Source organism: Zootermopsis nevadensis, unplaced genomic scaffold (genome assembly GCF_977971745.1).
Source record: "Zootermopsis nevadensis isolate Lab colony 2312 unplaced genomic scaffold, Znev_1.0 Znev_ptg000032l, whole genome shotgun sequence".
Classification (NCBI taxonomy): Eukaryota; Metazoa; Arthropoda; class Insecta; order Blattodea; family Termopsidae; genus Zootermopsis; species Zootermopsis nevadensis.
In genome coordinates, this window is record NW_028259164.1 from 4,115,913 (window position 1) to 4,137,948 (window position 22,036).

At 46.8% G+C, this 22,036-nt stretch overlaps 1 protein-coding gene across 2 annotated transcripts in view; it reads left to right on the top strand.

Moving 5' to 3' along the window:
• Positions 1 to 22,036, top strand: part of LOC110827774 (Kv channel-interacting protein 4) — a 94,324-nt gene that overhangs the window by 24,317 nt on the left and 47,971 nt on the right. For both annotated transcript variants that reach the window (XM_087359701.1, XM_087359703.1), the window contains exon 2: positions 18,790 to 19,053. In XM_087359701.1, coding sequence (XP_087215827.1) covers positions 18,831 to 19,053 — 223 coding nt within the window. In that variant the 5' untranslated portion in view covers positions 18,790 to 18,830. The remainder of the gene's footprint in view (positions 1 to 18,789; positions 19,054 to 22,036) is intronic.

Below are 22,036 nucleotides of genomic sequence, written 5' to 3' on the forward strand. Positions count from 1 at the left end.
TCAGCGTTGTTATGCTGGCCGATAAATGATGATCGTACAATCGCGAAGGGCCATTGGGCGGGACTGACTGATGGCTTTGGTGCCACGAATTGACCCGGGGATCCCTCATAAAAGGAAGCACGCTGCTCGTTGCAACTCACTCGCGTGTCACCCAAAACGTGTCCTGTTGTGTGGCCTCAGACCGAAGACGCTTCGCTCCCTGTTCGACTTCGTAATACATTTGGAAGTGCCTGAGGTAAAGTTGGTAATCGGCTTCCTTAGATGTTGGTAGTATTTCGGAATGGAGGATAAGCTGAAATAACTAAGTATTTCAAGTGTAGAAGATAGTCAGTTCGTAGATACTAATATGAAGAGTTTAATTCAATTTCAAGACAAGATGAAGTAAAGTTGAACAGTAGGTTGCACAAAGCTAACGCTATAACTTCTGATGTGGTGCTCTGGGATAAGGTGGGATTTTTAGTCACAAGGTATGAGTCCGACCTCACACACGAGGATCGATCTCGTTATATGAGCAATATCAGCAACTATATAACAAACACACACACGTGATGGTGTGTGGAACAAGGACCTATGTTACAACTTGTTAATTATTTCCTTGAGGCGAAAACTGTGCATTTATTTGTGAGGACGCGGTGTGAAGATTTGGACGACATTTTAGGTTCTAGAGAAGAGGCCTTCTTGAGAAGTTGATAGTAGCTCATCTGGCCAAGAATTTTTCCGCCTTTCGTTCTGTTTCTGTGTTCGCAAGAGACCGCCAGTCCACATCTCGGTCTTGCAGGTGGCGTTTTTCTTTCGGACTCTCTGACTAATATTTTTGTTTGCTCATTTCTCGTGTCCCCCGTTCGTAATGTTGTGCACTTATATTCACTGCCACCAACACCACCATAATAAATTTCCCTAACAAGTTTTCTGTGCCAGACCGATGTTGAAATACTGGCATCGGCAGGCAGGAAAATATTGGACATTAATTCGAGCAGTGATTACGATTTAACTGAGATAGATGTGTCTGTCTACTCAGTTAACTTCATGAACATGGAAATGTGCATGATTTACGTCGCAAACCTGCGCGTGAATGCTGTAGAACATTTGTCAAGAGTTGTCATATTTCCAGGCCCGCGTTATCTGTGACCCGAACTGAAGTGCGTTCGTTATTGGACCGGCGGCCTCGACGTTTACGGCGGAAGGAGGTGCACCAGAAACCCTATTAAACCAAAGTGTGACGATGTATTTCCAGGGGCTTGAAGCCAACGTTTGGTCGTGACACTCACTGTTCATCAGATATGGACGAAATATGGTGATTGTTGGCAAAGCGCCCTGGGCGTCTGGTGCCCGCCCCGCCCAAATCTCGCCCTGCAATGTGATGTGAAGTGGGCGGTTACCGGCGTTGGCAACGCTGTCGATGTTCGAATGTTTCAATGTTTTGAAACACGTGAGCATGGAAACTGTATGGCTTCGAATGTTTCTCGCGACCTGTCGGTTGTGACTGGAGGGGCAATTTGTCGAGAGCGCACTCGAACTTTACGGCAGCGAGTTCATTTTGGAGACCTAAATTAGGAGGCGTAACTTGCAATTGCGTCTTTCGGACTTCGCGTCCTGTGCTTTGATGCGTCGTTTCAGCGGAGGCCACTTCCTGCAAAGGGAAATGCTAGCAGATTTATAGTGGATGACGATCGCCAGTCGCCCAGCGGCAGTGGCTGCCCGACCACAAGAGCTGCAGAGCTCTAATATTTCAAAAATTGAAAAATTTGTTTGTTGTCTTCATATAATTTGAAACACTTTATTTCCAATATATCATCATTTGACGTTGTCATTATCCGCTAATCGGCTGAACTGACAGTAAGACCACGGGCGAGGAGTGCGAAGCAGAACGGGGCTATCATCCGGCTGCAAGGATTTCAGCGCGGCTATCCGGTCATCGGTTTGGTGCGCAGAGGGCGGTGGAGTGAGAGGCAGTTCACTGGTACATCGCGTATCGGAGGAGCTGCAGTTTTCTCCTGATGTAAATTTACTGTCATTTATTTATATTGTTATGTGTTGAAAAACGATTCTGGTTTTCCCCCTTGCGCAGCACTACCACTGCTCAGACTCACGAGCCGCAACTGGCCAGCGGCTTTGTTGGCCCAGTTTCACCGTGGCTTTACTCAGTCTTTCCAGGCGCAAGGTTTACCTATTCATCATCATATTTCCATCTCATTCAGCCTCACATATCCTCTTCAGTTGAATCGGCGTCGTTAAATAAGCGAAGAATCGATCAGTAAACAGTATGTCAGAGGAAGTTAGCTTGCATGTATTTGAAGTGGAGAATTACAATATTTTTAAATGCAGAGAACCGTTTATCGATGATGGTGATGATGTCATTATTATTATTTTAATAAATGAATTTAATTAAATTATTCGCACGTGTGGCGTGTTTTGTGGCTCGCGGTATGCGACAGGGTTGCAAGGTCCTCTTGAAAGTGACGGCTTTAAAGGTCAGGATCTCCGGGGCGACGATTAATTTCAGGGAGCCATTTCCGCGACACGCACGCACGCACGGCGTTCTGTTTCCATGGCAACAGGCGGTCCTGGAAAACACTGGCCGCCCTCCTCTGTGCTCGCATCTGTCACATCTTCGTCACCAACATTTATTTCCTTTGAAGACAGCGTTCCCGAATCCCTCCATCGCACCAGCAGATCAAATAAATCCTCTCGCTTCTCTGTAGTCGCTGTCTGTCAGATACAACTAGTCTGTGTATAAATGCGACGTCACGAAATACTCTCTCGTCCAACTTCTGACAGAACTGAAGCCTTTCAACAAAACTGACGGATATTTTCACGCGAGTCTTTAACCTGTGGTTCTGAACGCGTGGCGACTCGCGTTGTGACCGTCAGACTGATGGACCGCGCTCTCTCGCTCTCAAGAAAACTTAAGAAGGTTACTTGCAGAAAAAAAATCATTAAAATAATTACCAGGATACACTTAACGTGCCGATTTTGGTCTTCTGGCTTGTAAATCCGCGTGGACTCACAGGTACAAAACTATCCTTTCGAAGGAACATACTGCCTCTGTCTTCAGGGCTCCCAACAGTGACAACCTGGGATCTCATTTAGTGAACCAGTGCGACGTCGTTTTAAAGTTTTCCAGTGAAACAAATCTGCCCTCTGGTTTCCAGTTTCTAGTAAGATTGCTGCCGCTGGACCCAATCTAACGGAATGAAAGAATTTCGTTCTTTGCCTCGGCGGTGTAGAAGATGGAGTTCATTTAAAATTCATAGCGCCAGAGGTAAACGCCTGGAATAGGCAGCGCTGGGCGAGGAGGATGTGGTGCCTCTACAGCCCCTCCTTCCTGAGAAGCTGATGGTCTGTCAGCTGGTCAAGAAACTACCCTTCTCTTTAATGGAACGCCAGGGTTCATCAGACGCGCCTTTGCGATCCAATGAATTTCTCGTGTTAGCGGTCGGCATTTCGTACTGAAATTCAGTGAGTTATCTTTAGTTTAGTATAATTTTGTGCAGTCCTGCAATCAAAATCCAGTTTTGAATTACCCGAAGAACAAAATTCCCGCTGATCGTTAGCAAGGGTGTCTTGATTCACATCACATCTGTAACTGCCCCCCCCCCCCTCGCGCCTTCCCGTAACTCGTGGACCTGAGTGTTTTGCCTCGTCTGGCGAGGCACGTACGAGCTGTCCGGTGCCGCAGTGCGTCTGCAAGCAGCTGCACGCGGGCTCAGATCTCGGTGCATCGAGCTTCGACATTTATCGGCACTCTTTGTTTTCCCGCTGTACCACATCGTCATACTTAATGAACAAGTGTAGAACGGGCGGGGAAGGGGGGGGGGTAAACACGTGGCCTTGTTCAGTGAATGTACGTTTCGTAGAATGCGTTAAAATATTGTGACTGGGTGTCCGTAAATCATTCGACGAACAACACTTCATAGGTTAGAGCAGAGGTTCCCAAACTTTTATACCTTGCGTCCCCCTTAAAACATTTCATAAATTTTACGCCCCCTTCCAGAACAAGTGCAAGCAAACAGATTTGACATAAAATTTAGCTATGAGTGTACATTTTTTTTATAATTTTGTATATATTATTTAATGCATTGGATTTAAAAAACTGTAATAAAATATTCGCTTCATACCTGGATTAGTGGGATGGGCGTGGTTGCGTCTGTGAACATAACGTATCATACCGAGGTTGGAGTTTTGAAATGGCCGCTCTAAGGTGGTTTTCAAGGTTCATCGTAGAAGGATATTTTGTTTTGATGGCTGCCATGCGAAGGATGTTAAAAATGTTTCTCCATATTTCGTTAAAAAAAGTTTTTCATACAAACAACACGCACCCCCCGGGGGAGGGCACACTTTGGGAACCTCTGGGTTAGAGCGTTCGAGAAACTTGTTATATGGACGTATTGAACACAGACCAGGACCTAAAACGACGATCACTCGTCGAAGGAAAATGGACCATTTCGGCAGCTCATGGGAATGGAAGTAGAGACTTCAGTCACGCGATGCCGTTCGTTCAGTTGCATTTTTCGACGTCGGGCGCGAAGGACCACTTCTTCGCCTCGTCTTGGCCTTTTCCTGGAGGGACTGAGTAAAATTACGAACAAACGGAACCCGGTCTCCTAACTTCAGTTTCAACCCTCGGACCTCCCGATAACAACTGGACCGCGACGTTCGATATTTCACTGTCGTGTCGGAATTTACGTGCAGTCCTTTTATTTCCTTGGTAAAAATGGAACTTTCGTATTTTTCGCATTTACATTTCCCTTGCCCAGCGTCTGAAGTCACGAGTCATCGGCTTAAATGAGCCGTGAAGTTGCTCCTGCGGACATGAAAGTGGATTTTCTGTCGGTGACGTGCAAAAGATCGCCCCTCCATTTCGACAGCTGCTATCTCGAATCGATGAGGAAATGAACGCGATCGAATCTTAATTCAAGAAGACAAACCCTTCGCATCACGTGCCCCCCAAGTGCCAGCCTTCGGTCTTCTGCGTAGAACCACTGTCTGTCTTTCGTAAGTCGTCTCTCCTCCGGACTCCTGTCTGCGGACGCAGCGAGGCCCTCTAATTCCTGAAGCAAAGCAAATGAGTCGAGGTCGACCGGACAGACGGCACTCAGCATGTGACGTCACGAAACTGGCGTTACAGTCGTGGGTTACGTCACTGCGAACCTCTCTTCTCGTACATTGTGCTAGCTGTTCCTTCTCTAATTATCGCTTCCTGTTCTCGGACACTCCGCATTTATAAGTTTCCTCGTGCAGGTCATTTTATTGCCTTCCTCCTGGAGTCCTGTTCCGACACGCGCACTTCGTGTCGTGAGCTCTGATTTCAACACGAGTTTTGTTATGGGGCCTAAAATTACAGTTTTACTTTAGAGGACCACGACGACGGTAGTGCAGTGTGTTAATAGAATGTTCCGTACCTTCTGGCCTGTAGTTTCGAATCCCGGCATGTTTCTGCTCACAGGTCATCGTTCTGTCTTTTTCAATTGAACTGTCTGCGCAGTGTTTAAGGACCCCGTGGTGTATTAATGTGCCCCGGGGTCCGTTACACTGCAATGCGCCACTCCCGTGCGAAGCAGAGAACTTTCCCAACGTTTACGAGACCTCCGTTTTAATTTGCATCTAATTTGAAGCGATGTTTACGCATAGCCGGGCAGGGATCGCAAAGGCGGCAGTAAGCAGCTGATTTGTGCGTCGCTTGGAGGCACATCACAGCTGAAGTCGTCGGACGTTGAGTTCTCGGTGGAATGTGCTCAACTTAAAATTGTTGACGGGAAACAAAAAGTTGGAACGGTGTTCGCTGAAGTCCCATAAATGTTTTTCTCGCCACATTCCATTCGCACGCTGTTTAATGTCATTTTCTATAACGTGTGTAAGAATAGCAGTCAATTACAAAAGCTGCTTCTGCTAAGACAAATTACGTACAATGACAGGACGCTAAGAGTGACAAGTAACCACCAACCTCGGAGTTCTCTTGAGAAGCTAATAGTTGTTCATCTAGTCAAGATATTCCCAAGTTCTTGCGTAATCCGAATGTTCATTACCGTGTTCACAAGAGTCCGCCAGTAGTCCTGAGCTAGGACACGGTCAGGATCCTCATGTCCTGTTTATTTGGGATGTTCGCATTCTACCTGATCGTCGTTAGCGGCCTCTCACCTCCAGACTCCGCGAATGACATCTGTACGTGGCCTCTCACCGGAATAATATCTGGCGAAAGAATTTGACAGCGGCAAATTCTACAATAAAATATGCGTGGCGCATAATGTGCACTGGTAAAGAAAATGTGACTCAGGGTGAACCGAAAATCTGTGTTCGTTGTTGAGGACCGTCTGCCGTGGAAGCTGGGATCTGCCCACCGACCGTTCACTAATTCTTTGTGTGGCTCGGAGTGAAGTTATTAAAGAATTCGCTGTACGGCCTGCCACATGGACGACGACACAGCATGGCAGGCTTAATTAAAACTGTAATTAGTTATTCACACTTTAAACTTTGACGTTAATTATGAATACCCGCGCTTTGCTATGCTAATGTATTCACAGGTCTGTCCCACGTCAGAAACTCCGGTGACGCTGGGTGGAAGACGACGCCCGGAAGCGTCTCTGTAGGCCACCAGGCCTGCCACGTGTGTGTGTGTGTGTGATGCGGGGCAGTGTATGTGTAAGGGACTGGTGCATGGTGGAAACAATGAAAACGCGACGGTCAGATTTCAGGGGCAGCCGAGAAGCTTTCTCGTCATGGAGGCAGCTTTGTTGCAGATTCGCAGTGCTCCGAGGCAGAAGTTAGTTTCGTGTCCAAAAGTGTTTGAAACGAAAATTGTCGAATGCGAAGCGATCCACACTTTCTGTCGTGCGTAATTTAATTTTATGGGGGAAAATTATAAATTTGGATCTCGTATGAAGAGGGACGATATTAAACCGAAGCAAACTAGAATCAAAACACGTAATGCACGCTAATTCAAATCGCGTTGTGTAGTTTCGAAGATAAAACACGGGGGCACGCGGTTACGAATTTTGATTTATGCAGAGGATTCGTAAGGCCTCGATCAATATTTACCTTCAGATGCGACTTTAATCTTTTGATGAAAGCAGACAAGATATACGGATTAGTTACAATGCGGTCACGTGGTGTGATATTTATGAAAGACGCCTGCACTGACTGCACGCTCTCGCCGAGCGCTGCCTGGACACGTGACCGCAGCTACGAGCGTCATATGCAGGAAGAGAGTCAAATGAAAGCTTAATAGAGAGGTGCCCGTTTAACTATTAAATTTGTGAAATTGATGCTGTATCAAATGAATGACATGAGAATTCGAAAGGCTGCAGACAATCTTTATGCATTGCTTACAGCAGAGAACGCACCTGATAGTGAGAATCTACAGAAATTTCCCTCCTCTTATGGGACCGGAAGTTTATTCTAGTGACCACACTGGACCCGCCGTAAAATCCCACGTGGGCTTTTGAGACAGCTGAGCGAGGAGACTCCTTAAGAAAGCGATCCTCCACGGACTCGGTTGCTTGGTATTTCATTAAGTATGAATGAGCAAGTTAAACCGGCTTAGCGCCTTACTTTCAGGGTATTTATGTTTTATTCCACTTGAAATGAATTCCAAAAGCCAGCAGTAATGGAGCTTCTCACATATTTGTAAACAAACTTCAGACCGTGACATGCTCATTACACGGCGTGTTCCTGGTCCCATGTTAATCATTTTAATTGTCTCCGATCCACAGCGCAGCTGCCATTATCATCGCCACTGGAGTTTTTAATTTTATGGTATGCAAAGCAATTTACGATAGAGATATCAGATGAATAATGTATTAACTGCTCAAACGACCCACTTGCACTGGCAATACTGACACGTCAGTAGAATGGCGCTGTACATGTCAATAGGAGTTGACAGGCCGCACGCACGCTGTTCGTGCTACAAAAAGCGCCCGTTACTTCTTCTTCTTCTTCAGATAAATTGTATTACCATTTAAATTTCATGAGTATGTTTGTATTCCTGCTGACCAGTGGCGACTAGTGCCGATTGTTTTGGCGTTAGAGAGTTGCCAAGCGACGAGCATAAACTGTTTTTGCGCAATAAGCAGTTATGGTCGCGTAGCAGCCAGATAAGGAGAGAAACAGGGGAGAGGGGATAACACTCTACGAAAGGATTTTGTATCCCCGTGCTAACCTGTGGCGTTCCTGGTTTTGGGGCGCGCAGTGTAGGTTGGAGCGATTTTACCTTGAAAAATGTCGCGACTGTCTCCTTGCGAATTATTAGCCATTTAAAATTCACCATCACATTTGTGTGGCCTCTGCGTTTAATATGTGACATGAGAACACTCAGTCAGAGAGAGAGAGAGAGACAGAGTGCATGCAGCCTTCATCGTTGGCATAAGAAGTAACTGTGTTGACTTTGATACGTCCGGCTGCCTAGTTTTGATTAGATCACATTGACAAGAGGTCATCCCTTGGAATTCTTTTCTGCTGTCTTATTTACGACACATATTAATTGTACAGCAAGTGTTCGGTTTAAAATAACTAACTGCTGTTACAGTGGACGTCGAAACAGTGCGCTGCTATTAATACATGCCAGGAATTTTGTTAAATTTCGCCTACGTCTTGGATCTGTCAGTAGCGGCATGTTCAATAATCAGAATCGTTCATTTAATAATACTCCGTGTCTCATAAGCTGCATTTGGTTGAACTTCTAGACGTCCTCGCGTCTCTTACAGTAAACTCTTTTGCAACACAGATCAGTGTCCGAAGTTCACTGACGTCTCCTGGTCGCAGTGAATTCCTGTGAAATGTCTGTAGTGCAACCCTTCTGGCAAGGATGTGATGCGGGCCTGTCGCGTCAGGCGTTTGCGCACTCCCACGACGCCACGGCCTCCAGATGATGGACTGGGATCGACCTGAATCTCACACGAGTCACGTATCTTGTATTTGGCTCTCCGCCCCTCTTGGAATCATGCATAAAATAGATGGATTCAGTCCGTGAGACAGGAGAATTTTAGAAAAATGCTCCATCTTCTCGCGTTTCTCGTTTCATTGTTATTCCATTCGTCTACATTGTTGTTAAACTTGATGCATTGTTCTGCGTCTTAACGAGCAGACTCGTTCGGGCTGCATACGGGCCTCATTCATATTTCTCGTTATTTTCCTCAGTCTGTCCAAGCAAACGCCTTAAACCTTCGACGTATCTAACGTATCGAAATTAAACGTTTAGACGGACAAAGTGTCTCCAGTTATTTAAGAGTGCAATTTGTCCCGTGGTTTGCAGCTCAGTTATACTGCACACCTTATTCGTGTTTCGCGACGGAGTCGGAACGCAGCTACAAGAAGCTCAGGTGGCAAGCCCCGGCCTGCCGTCACACGTTTCCTTTGTAGATGTGACAGGTTCGCATTCCTTGCCACTCGGTGGGACGCCTAAAACTCGCTGTTCGTGAACCTGGAAGTAACTTTTATTCTCTTTTATTAGAGTATACGTCTCTAAAAGAAACTTTGCTTTTTGTGGGACTCAGGGTGAAATGCTGTCCGGTGGCCTATGCATGCAGGCGTGAGAATTGCGAACTTGGAAGGCATGACGCCGTGGCGGATAATACGAAGGGAGCAGCTTCCTCGTTGGCCCGCAAAATAACGAGGCTGACTCGCGTCTTCGCTCGTGATACAGCCAGTTGCTGTGGCGTCTCCTTCTCCTTCTCCTTCCGACTCTCAGAATAACGACAGTTTCACATCCAATCCCTGCCCCCATAAACCAGGATTCGCCGCGTTTCTGCATCCCGTGTGTCTGTTTCAATAAATCCTGTTCCCTGAGAGAAAAATTGATACCTTTTTTACGATGCCATCGCAGAATTCCAAGCGTGATGTCAGAAAAGGGATCGAACGTCTCTTAAATAGCGGATTTATTTTGTTTAGTGAATGAACGCGAAAGGTGGATGGTTTGAAACACGTGTAGGAGCGATAAAACATCACATCGCATCGAAATACGAACTTGTTTTTTGAACCTGTCCAGCGATGTGTCTCATCGACGTGGACTTAGCTTCAGGTACTTAGTTTAATAAGTATAATTGCATCTACAAAATTCAGATGAAAGCGAATTCTCAATGATGACACATCATTTGTAAATTTTCGCTTTATTTGTAATGTGACGCATTATTTAAGCAGAATAAAGACGGCGTTTGCAGCTGTGAATGGTTCTCACTCTGGGGCCCGCGTTGGCTGCCACGAGACTGTTTCGTCGTCACAGCAGAGCAAAACAAATGACAAGCTCTTAGATGAACTTTGCACTTTGTTTGTGGCATTAAACACAGTTAACGAACTCGTTGATGGCACTTTTGTATGCAGATTAAAATGAGATGAAGCAAACTCTTAACGCTGTGATGTAGGAATTTTGTTTTGGCTTCGTTTAATCTGGGAGGAAATGACGTCTTAATTGAAGCGAAGTGCGAGGACGACACTGAATTGCAGTGTTTGGTGCGGATCTGGAAGGGGACGCAGTCCCTGCGCGCGTGTAGGAACAGACGAGGCAAGAGCTGCAGTTCAGTGCAACACGGGACTAAGAGCCGTCTCGGAGGTGGGGAGGGTCGTATTCGTAGTCGTTAAGATCCAGGGCAACAGAAGCGCCCTCACAGAGAGGGACGTTTAGCGAAGTTGCAGCGAACTCACGCATCCACGAAAGCGGAGGACCTGAAGCAAAACACGATAGAGGCGGACCTCCGCGCCCCGGTCCAGCCTGAATCGAATTCAGACTTGCTTTGTATCGCAGCAATTGCTTCGAGGGCCGCGCAAGCGAAGGGATGAATCGATATCTTAGGAGACGACGGGAACGCAGTGCGTGTCGCCCCGAGACTCAGACTCCGAGCTCGACGCCTTTTTTGGGCCGTACGTTGATTGCGAGCCCCTCGCAAGCAAGCAGACGCGCCATTGCCTGAAAACAGGCCACGACAGTGCGTCATAGTGACAACGCGAGTAGAATCTTCAAAAAACAGACGCCATTCAAAATGCGCTTTCTCGCAGCAGTGGACTGGAGTGAGTGGCAACGAGCAGCTGTAGGCCTGCGTGCCACTTGCGTCTGATGCAAAGCGGAGACTGGAGACGGTGCATATCCGGGTCTCGGTCATCGAGTTAATGGTTTATGCTGACTCTTATTAAACAACGCTCATCGCCACGGTGATCTATGGAAATGGCGATGCTGATGCAACAGTTGAGAGAGGATAAACCGCCAGGTTTGGAACTCGGAACATTTTTCACAGGATTAGCCAAGCTTGAGGGGGCACCCCCCCCCCCCATTACGTTCTCTTTTCCGAGATTAAAGTCTGAAAACTCCCGGGAAACAGCAACCCGCCGTACTTGGCAGGTTGCCTAAAACTGGGCATCGCGACGGCCAACCGGTGCGGAAACTGGGCGGAAGGTGACTGCGAGAAATCATGAGTGACCACCGCAGTCCAGGGAACAACAGTTCGTCCTTAATTTGCGTAACTAGGTTGCAGCTATTGGGGGGGGGGGGGGGTGAAGTAAATAGTATTTTGTTTCTCTAACCCGTGCATCCAGACGGGCTATTTGGCCCGCCCACTTTCCAGTGGGTGCCGGGGTTCCTCCCCCGGGGCCAAAGCGCGGCCGACCACTCACCTCCATCTAGTGCCGATGTTAAGCTATACGTCCTCTTCCCCCAAGCGCCTGCATGGCGTATGGCGGGACGGCTCTCTTCACGTTCTGTTTTGGTGCCCAAGAGGAAAACAGATTCAAGAACTAGAAGTTTCTCGGTTTCTGTAAAGAGCCATTCGGTCTTCGCCTGCGTCGCTGAAGCACCCATCGCGGTGATTTCATTAGCGGAGTCCCGTTGTGCTCGGGTACGCGATACACACACGGGCCGACCATCCTGGCTCTGCCCGACGTTTTCCAAAACTAAATTGTCTGGAAATAATTCCATTTCTAGCTTTTTGTGTCATCGGATGAGCCAGATTAATCCACTCTGCAGTCTTAACCCCAGCACTCCAAATGATTTTCCTTCGGACTCCTTAATCAAGTCATTCTCATGCGTGCTACATGCCTCTTCGATCCATCCTAGACGGAGACCATCGCCAAATGAGGATCGTGAGATTGTGGGATGTGATGCCATGCGGTTTTGCGTGCACGGAACACTTCTACAGTGGAGATGGAGGCTCAACGTTCCTCCGATATTAGCTAATCACCCAGTGGAGTGCACGGCGTCATAACAGTGAAGACCTCAACCCAACATTTTCTGCTCCATTGGCAAAAGTGACTCGGAGAAGGCCGACTACATCGCACGACAAATGAGGCTCGAAGACATTGAAGGCTTCGTATCGAACTCGGGTCTCTGAAATCGTGAGACCGTGCTGCCATTTAGAAACGACGCCCGCGGCTTTGCTCTAAGTGAGAGAGAGAGAGAGAGAGAAAGGGTCGTTCTGAAACAGCTGTTGTTAGAATAAGCTAAAATATTTGCACTGGAAAAAACTCTGAGCGCAGATGGCAAAGAAATTGTGCTGGTTCTTGGCAGCACTTACCTGAGCCCCCGCCCCATTTCCACTTTACGTTTCCTCCTGCCATCAATATCCTCTACTGGATGGCATTTTGGCAAGGATCCTGCTGTCTCTCTCTCTCTCTGTGTCTCCCAACAAAAGGAGAGCTGCAACCCGCTGTGCGAAGGTGTGGTTTGCACTGCATAAACCACCTGCGGCACTCGGCTTGCCGACGTGGCAGCCGCAATGTCGCTTGGATGCTTCGGATGATAATATTAAAGTACATCGTAAAGCAGACTGTGGGAGTGTTGCTTTTTATGGTCTAATTTCAAGCCACGGGAGTTACAAAATAGCCAGGAACTGTGAGCGGCCAACACCCACGTCGAATTCTTCCCATTACCGTCAACAAAAGTCTTTTAAAGCACCTGTAATTCAGATGACTCCCACAAATCATTGGACGTCGATGTGAGGCGGCTGCGTACAAAATCACACTTTCTGCGTCCGGCGCGTTCAAACTTTGTGCAGCGAAGTACGGCTTCGAAACGTCATTTGTTTTTCTTTGCGCTCTTAGGAATCCGATAACTTCCATTCGTGTCGTTCTCACACAGCGGGTAAAAAGAACCGGCTCGTCGCAAGCGAATAAGAGACACTAATAAATACCGCCGAAGAAGACCACTTGGTTCGGTTTAGCACGGAAGCCGTCGCCGTCAATCGCCGCCCGGAACAGGTGTCACGCGGAGCTGAAGGCGCTGCTTGCATGTTCTCGGTGTTTCCTGAAATGCCTAATTGTGCGTCTTTGAACGTCGTTATTAATGCCGTGGAATTTCCATTACATTATCGCCTCTTCAACGGTCCAGTTTCCGAGGCCCGTTCCACCTCTGAAGCACTTCGGATGCCACGTGATATGTTTCAGTGCGCTCGACGTGAACGCAAAGAGTTCCGCACATTCAGTAGCGCAGTAATGTTCGTCGTGTAGGGCAACTTTACAGTTCAGGAAAGCGATGAGCAATCTCTCTTCAGATCTTTATATCCCAGGCTTTTGGGTCCACTTCGTCGTCGCCATTATTATTCAAATATCTTGGCTTTGTGTTCCGATTGCTCGTGCGTTCTTTGAGAAGCCTAAATTAAAAAGAAAACACTCAAATGTTCATTACCGACGCATTTCCATACGGACCCAATTGCGCAAACTGAGCATGTGCGTTAAGCGGTTGCCGAGTTGTTCCAACATGGCGGACGGACAGTGCGAATTTTTCGATTTCGTTACGAAAGCGCGTAAAAACTGATGTCCGTTCTTTGCCGAAGAGTGGAATTCGCTTTGCTGAAGCGTCAGACGCTTTGGAAATAAAGGAATGTTGACGTCGAGAAAGAAACGGAAGACGCACTCTCTGGCGGTCGCAGTGTTTAAGAATCCTTGAAACTTTCGTCGTGCTTCCGCAGACATCGGAAATGACTGGCCAGACAGTCCGAACAAACTTCCTTGAGACATCACGTGACTAAAAACACAGTCGATGTGCGAGACTTTTGCTTCTCTTGTTTATAGGGCGGGAGGGGGGGGGGCGACAAATCAGCGCCAGTCTGCAAGGACGCCGAGGTTCTGCAGAGGTCGCACGGCCCCTGCATCAGGAAACGTTATTTGACGACTGTATTTCAGCTGCATAGGTTTTTGAATACGACTACGAACGGTGAATAGGTAGGGACTTGGAAGGAGGCCGCCGTGGTCTGTTTCAAGTCGCCGACACGAAATTAATTTGGATAAAGAGACGAAAAACTGGGGACGCTTAAATAACCTGCCCAATACTTTAATACGATCGCGTTAACGTGCGAGAAACACGTTTCGGAAGTTGTCTGAGCTTCTGTCATCGGGTACAATATAGAACCCAATATGTGGAAAGGAGTTTGTCTCATATTGGACCCCCCTTGCTTCATTGTTCTGTTGTCCATTGAAATTGCAGTGACTCCAATTTCCGGACGAAGTCTCTCGTACGTTCATGGAACATTAGTTGGTCTTTCACCGAGGTCGGTCTTCCGCCTTGCGCCCTGCACCGGACGAATGATCTCCTAGTAACGCAACTCGAAAGCCTTCAGCTTTCGAATCCTAATTAATTCTCAGTTCGCTGCCGTCCTTCATTTATCACTGTCGCCATTAGGCTAAAAAAATAGCCCGAGTTTTGTCTTTGTGGTAGGAACAGAAACTGAAGACTGCCTTAGCCGTCGTCACGGTGGGAGTGAGCTCGCAGATCGGGCGAAATAGCGGTCAGCTTTCGTGACGTACGCACGAACTTCTGAGATGGAGGCAAGTACTATGTGCAGCTTTTGTTCCAAAATGGCGGCTTTATGAAAGACAAAAATTCTCTCTCTTGGCCAGGATCATCGCTGCACTAGTCCAGAATGCCAGCTCAGAACTTTGTAAGCCGAGCTAAGAACACGTGGTTTGTAAAGCCAGGAACTGAAGTTACGTACAAGAGACGTATGTCGTAGGCCCCAGAGCTAAAAAAGGGAACTAGGTGATTATGCGCCTGCGCATTACGACGCTCGTGGGCGTGCGCCGCGACAGGTGGCGCCCGATCATGAGAGCTTTTGTGTGTTCTGTATTAAAATTTACAGCGAGCGACTCGTTCGACGGGCGGGCGTCCGGGCGTCCTTCAAGCAGGTGACGGTGCTATTATCACATTATCTGCAGTTCCCGTGCCTTACTGACACCTTCCACTTCACGCGATTCACTCAGGATTCATGGCGGACGAACGGCGTCATCCGTTTCTCCCAGGGTCTCATCTTGTTGCCAGGCGATCGTAATTATTTTAGTGCGATTTGTTGCTTAAAACCGCTTCAGTCATTAATTGGTCATTGTGCGGCGCCAGGCGAGGGCCAACTGCGAAGGACACTTATACCGAGTTCCGTCTTTATTGTCAAGACAATTCTCTCAAAACCCGCGTTTTATTGAAAACGGCGGCCTTTTCACTCTCTCATTTTGAGAACGGTTTGCTTTAATTGCCTGTGGAATTCGGGGCCGGGCGTGCCCGGCAGCGGCAGATTGAATTTCGCTGAACGAGCGAGTCGATTCGCATTCTGCATTCGCCTCGCGAGGACCTCGTTTGTTGATGTCATTGGCTTACATTCAGAACCGCGGGTCCTCCATTATTATGCAAGGCACGCGGAAAATGTCTAAAACGCAAAATGTGGACGTGTTTACGATTTACATAAATCACTTTTTGTGATATATTTATTACATAAACATTGTAAAAATAAAATTTTTAGTTGCGGAACGAGTCTATCATAAATAAATTACGTTTTGTTTCCACAACGGTAAACATATTTAACGCACGCGTGGCCAAAGTTACTACTGCATTGTATTTTTCTCACCTCACAGACACGACGTAAGAAGAGATCTTACGGCTTCTTTGCTGATGATTTCTCTGCAGACCGTACGCGATTACAGGAGCTAAGAAGCAAGTGACGCCGAACTGTGTTGCAGGATACAAGAGTAAACTGCAGGTTGTGATGTTTGTGTGGATAGAAATGATTTCGTAAGGAAAAGTTTCGTCGCAAACTCAGTTCCTTACCGAGGATAAAATTTTTGGCAGTGGAAATAAGCGAAATAAGTGAAAGAGACGTAATTAAATACACGATAACCGATTTTGTACGTCAGTTCAAAAATAAATATAACGAACGAGGCTGTCCAAAAGTTGTTTTCTGAGAATATTTTAAAACTTTTCTCCCTCCCTCAGAGATTTGGGCGAGCAGTCCGAGACTGTTTGTAGTTCTCTTTTAAGACGCCATAAAACGTTCGTACATTTTAAAGCAGATCCAGTCTCGTCTCGATCTGCTTCATTTAGTCTGAATGCCTCCGACAGCAGTTACTCCGGATTACAGAAACGAATGCGTTCTGCGTTGCATTTACAAGAAACGTCTCTCTTGGGTAACAGAAAATATCCTAGGCGGCAGACATTGCTGCTGGCTGCACTCAGTAATTCAGAAAAGTCTGCTTTAGCATCGAACTCGAGTGACGTAATGAATATCCTACATCCGAAGTTCACAAGACGCAGCTAAAGCGGATGGAGATAAATTGACAGGAGGACAGACTTTACACGAAGCTGGTATATAACGTAATAAATAATCTCATTAAAACGAGAAAGAAATTTTATTTCAAACATTTTTAATATGACGGACATTTATAGGAATTTCAGAGCAGTTTTGTGCTTCCCTAATGGCGTACGCGGAGTTACGACTAAGAGTCTGGAGCAATGCGCGTGTGCACGTTTTGATCCGTGCGGAATTGCTTTCATTTTCCTCTGATTCTCATAGGAATGCACAAGGCCGCTTCTGTTACACAATTTTCATTCACTGTTATCTATTATGCAGATTAAATTTATTCTCCCACCTTCTGGTATTAGTCTTGTCAAATATGACGTTGAGATTGGAACGAGGAAGAAGTCCCGGTCAGGTTAGGTTCCTTCCACCAGGCCGGGAGCCAGTTTCCCTGCAACTGCTGTCCTCCCCGTCCGATAGACACCTGTCCCCCCCCCCCCCCCGCCGCCTTGTACTTATTCCAAAGCTTCGGATCTTCAGATGTGCCACAGCTGTGCCTCTGTTCCCGTTCCAGACATTATCCGCAATTGCAGAGTTGGGAAACTGCATTAAGTGGAACAGCTGATCGCTCATTACGTTTCTGAACACCGACCCACGCCCCCAACGTAATAGGCCCACGGTCTTTCTGAGCTTTGTAAACTAGCCCACAGCTTCCAGGGGCGCTGATTAATGCGAAGTCGATGGTTTGGGCGACAGATCCTGGTGCTTAAATTGCCTGGCTATTGAATTAGTCCGCGCATGCGCACGGGCTGTAACTGTTGGTCCATGTACCATATTACCGACCCTAATGAGAGGGTGGTAGGCTTCTAAAGACTCTGTTTCCTAATTATGAAGAAATTACACCAACGCAGTGCGTGTTATTCCTGACTGGTCTCTACTTGCCGAGTGCACTCACCACGGTACTTGCTCGAGAAGCTGGTAGCCGCCTATCTCGTCAGGAAATTGCACGCCTTTCGCTGCGCCCGGAGGTTCATTGGCGTGTTGGCAGGGATTTGTCATCACTCGGTCCTGTCCTGAGCCAGATGAATCAGGAGTTCCGTTGCAGGATTGTTTGCACCAACATATCACAAATGGTTTCTTCCGACGAATAGAGATCGTATGAGTGCCTCATTCCTTCCAACCCCCTCCTCGCCTCACGACCGTCTCAACCGCACGTCAGGTCATCCGGACTAGCGTCGGACACAATTCAGTGGCGTGCTCCAAGTTCTCAGTGGTAAGACGATTAATGTCTTGTGGGATGTAGCGCGGTGTTTTCTGGTAGAAGTTTACCGACGTTTCAGAGGTTGTTCCAGGTGATAGAGGCAGTACGCACCTCTGAAACGTCGGTAAATTTTTATCACATTGCAAAGCGTAACATCACGGAAGGCAGTGCCATGAGAACTTGTTTCGGTAAGGTGACAGAGCGTGTTCTCGCCGCGTCAGTTCAAAGGCGATTGGGGAGGTTTGGGGGGGGGGGGTGCTACCCTCTGCATTGCGGGACTGCATTGCATAGCACAGGGGCAGTGCTATAAAAATTGTCACCATCTTTTTATGCAGTTCAACAAAAATAAAGTTGAAACACCTGAGACTCTGCTGCATATACACGGGTTTTACAGCTGTCATTCATTCCCATTCGGAAACGAATTCATCTTTCAGATAAATCGATCCCTTCCTATCGATGCCTCACGGCGCACGGGATGTTAAAGCCCGCAACTGCCCCAGCTTCTACGACGCTGATTTGACACGTAAATAGTTCGGCGCAAGTCTGAGGATCTAATTCCTTTGCAGGTGACAAAAGGTGGGACCTCGGCTCCCGTTGTCGTATTTTGCAAATTTTATAATCGGTTTACAGAACGAAATTAAGTTCATTTTTGTAACCGCTTCACTCTTGTGGTTTCCTTTTTGAATACTCTGATGATGGAGGCAGAGAAAGTAGCGAAACGGTGGGTAGGAACTACACGCCCTCAAGACTTCGTTGCAATCAGTCGCCTCGAAAGCTTCAAATCTTATACATGAAGGCGCTACGTGGTCTCAGTAAGCGTCGGCGGGGGTCAGGACACGCTCACGCGGACAGAAACTGAACCAATTTTTATTCGCAAAGCGAGGAAGATTTGTTCAAGAGTAAGTCTGAGCATTTTAAATGCACGTCATTTGGAGTAGGACGAAATTTGTGGTGCGTCGTTAGTCGCGTGTCGTGAGACGAGCCAGAAAGAAATCCACGTGACTTCGAAGACGGAAGTCGAGTGAGTCTGCAGCGCCGATCCTCTCTCTGCTCCAGGTGTCTGTCGATGGCCCCCGAGGCCGTTCCGGTCACCAGTCATGTACAGCAGTGTGGCGGCACAGCATAACTACACGGGCAGTGCCGAAACGCAAAGCAATCAGCAGGACCAACAGCAGACGCAGGATGCAGAGGGCGAGAAACAGGACAACGGACGCGCCACGCAGCGACACCGCCCCCATCGCCACCCCCGCCGCCACCAGTCCTTCACCACGCGACTGTTCAAGTACATCAAGCAGCAGTTCAACCCCGAGAAAGGAGAAGGTCAGTGCCGACGTCTGTCTCCTGTCTCTTGTCTCTTTGGCATTTGCTCCTTCAGCTGACGTCGTCTGAATCTGTGGACGCCCGAATTATAAAGTCGCTTCGTCTGTTGTGCAGTTGTGCAGACATGCCTGCTGTTTCCCAGTAGAGTGTCGAGTGGATGAAGGCGGTCTGTTCCTGATCGGCTGTTTCCTTATTTAAAGGCGACCTATGTTGCTTGGCGTTTGTAACCTTGTCGAAGGGCTGAACCCCGCCCTGCTCGGTAGCTCACCCCAAAATTGCATCGCTGCTTCTGAACAAGTAAATTCCATTAATGGAATATCAGTCCGTGTGTTCATAATTGGACACGGTTTGATATCTGTCCCATTTATAATTCAATTTCCTCTTTATTTAATTTTCATTAACAAACAGCTTCTTACTTTGCGAATGATACGCTTAAATTTCTAAGCAAAATCTAAATCCATTTTGAAATGGCCAGTGGTGAATGTTTGAATGTTCATTAGTCACTGGTCTACGACTAATCACAGCAAATCAAAACAAACTTCACGGCCAGTTTTAAAAATCTTGTAGATGAAAATTATTACACCAAAGGAACGTTAAAATCGATCATAAAAAGCTTTGTTGCATCTACAAACGAACTGCTGGACTTATCAATGCATTTTTGTGCGCACGTCGTCCAGAAAACAAATTCCTCTCGAGGTTTCTCTGGTGTCGCGTTAATCTCGGTAATGAAGACGTCCAGGTGGCAGTTCTGTGCCACGCCGCTCTATTTGTTGTAGGAACGCCTTGGCGCCGAAAAATAAAGTATTTTACTCCAGCCGTGTTTGAAACAATGGAATGTTTGTTTACGAGAACAAAGAAAGTGAATTTAATGCGTGGATAAGAATTAGTCTCTTTGAGTCGTTCTTCTGTTGAAACTTGATAGAAGTGGCCTCTTCTGCCCTGTCGTTCAAATTGCATTCTTTGATTCTCTCACGGAAAATTGGCCATTGTGCGGTGATTAATGAAGGTGAGTCTCGATGTAGAATCTTCAATCATTTCTGAAACATGAATTAATGAGCTCAGATACAATGCTTCTCCGATGCGAAAAATTTAGCAAGGAAACAATTAGTTTTGAATACAACGTCATCACTCACCTGTCGACATTTTTATAGATGCCAGCAAGAACATTTAATTAATTTAATAAATTGTATTATGTTAACCGCAACAGGGAGGTACCTCGCGTTTTAATTTTGATCGGTCATCCGGTTTGAGGGGGTTGGGCGTTGGGTTCACGTTTAAAATGTTACGTGACGTGAAACTTGAGGATTGCACTTGGAGCATACGTAGAGCAGGCTCGTAATTTGAGAAAAGAAAGATGATTATTTGTTTGTTTGAAGCATTTTCCGAGACAAAGGGACTACCACATAAACATTTCTGTGTCTCCTGTTTTAATTGACAAATCGAGTTCTGCATCCGATCAGAACACGCGGCGCCACTGTATTTGCCCGAAAGTTACGTGCTTGCGCGAACAGGTGAGGTCAGTCCTGCACGTGACGTTCTGTTTAAAACTTACTTCGCGTTTAAAATTTGCTCGTTGGATGTTTTTTCGTGGCCTCGCACACAGACAAATGCAATGTGAAGTGTTCCCTCTCGCTTTAACAGGGGCCACGGGCCTTCTCATATGTGAACACTAATTAAATGTTTTTATGAATGTCACGGGATTATTTGTTCTTCAGTTGAATACATTTCTAGTAGCTTTTAATTAGCGAAACAAAGCATTTTCATTCTTGGAATACAATAACTTTTGCGTATTACAGTTACCTGCCTTTGAAATGGACCCGCATTTAATCTGCTACTGTGATCTTCAGTTTATAACAGCTTTAAAACTGCGCCATTAATTAAGCCGGACACACGACGCCTGGTCCCGTGAAACCTGCGCCGCCCGTGTCGAAACGTCTTTCGGCCGTGAAACTAAGGCACAGCGGGGGGGGGGGGGGGGGGGGGGGGGGCATAGGAGCTTCTTTCTTCCACAGTTTTCGAAATACTGAATATTTAACGAAATCCAAGGATAGTTATTTTTGAAATATGCAGCTTCATTAGCTTTGAAACAGTCGACGTGTCTACAGAAATTTGGTTCATGACTTTCAGATTTACTTAAGATCAAACGAAATAGCAAGCACTCCACTGGCGTCACAGTGTGTTTCAAAATAAACTGACATGTACGTGTTTTAAAGAAACAGTTGTAAGCAGCGAGGTGTGTGAATTGAAATGAACCAGGCCGATTTATTATGCAGAATATCACAGCTCCTGGTTTATAGTTTTCCTGGCATACGGTCGCACGATAGAGTCTTAAGACCCTTAACCCTTCTAAGGGCGATACTCGTCTAAATAATAAATATTTAAAAGCGACGTTTGCACCTCCGTGAAACCCCAACTCAGCACCGCCACAAATGCAATTTAAGGAAATTGTTTCTGTTTTCTCTGAGAACGAAATGGAACCCGGAGGCGTATACGTGCAGGTGGTATACATGATTACCGCAGACTTTCTATGCTGATCGAAGTTCTTCGCGGTTTTTATCAGTCCCTCCAGGCTAACGCCTTATGTTAGGCCACAACCGCTTCCTTTCCAATTCCTCGTGTCAGCTGCCGACATAAGCCACAAAAGTGAACAAATTTGCGATATTTTCCGAACACCAAGTGTTTCAACAATGCAAATTCATTCTGAATATTCTAGTGAGTGCTCGCAGATGGCAGCATCGTGCAACTAGAAACTGCAACGCGTAGTTCCTCACACGTGGCTGAGAGGGCGGTTGTGCAGGGTTCAACACTTCCGATCAATACAGAACACAGGCCGGTACAGTTTAACCTAAACGCGCTGAATCACGTTCTTCATTCGTCTCCGTTATTAGCATTAGCGTCGCATAACTTAGTTCTGCTCGTCAAGATGGCGAGAGGCGATGCACAACATTTTCGGTGAATTCGGCCACCAGTCAAATTAGTTAAC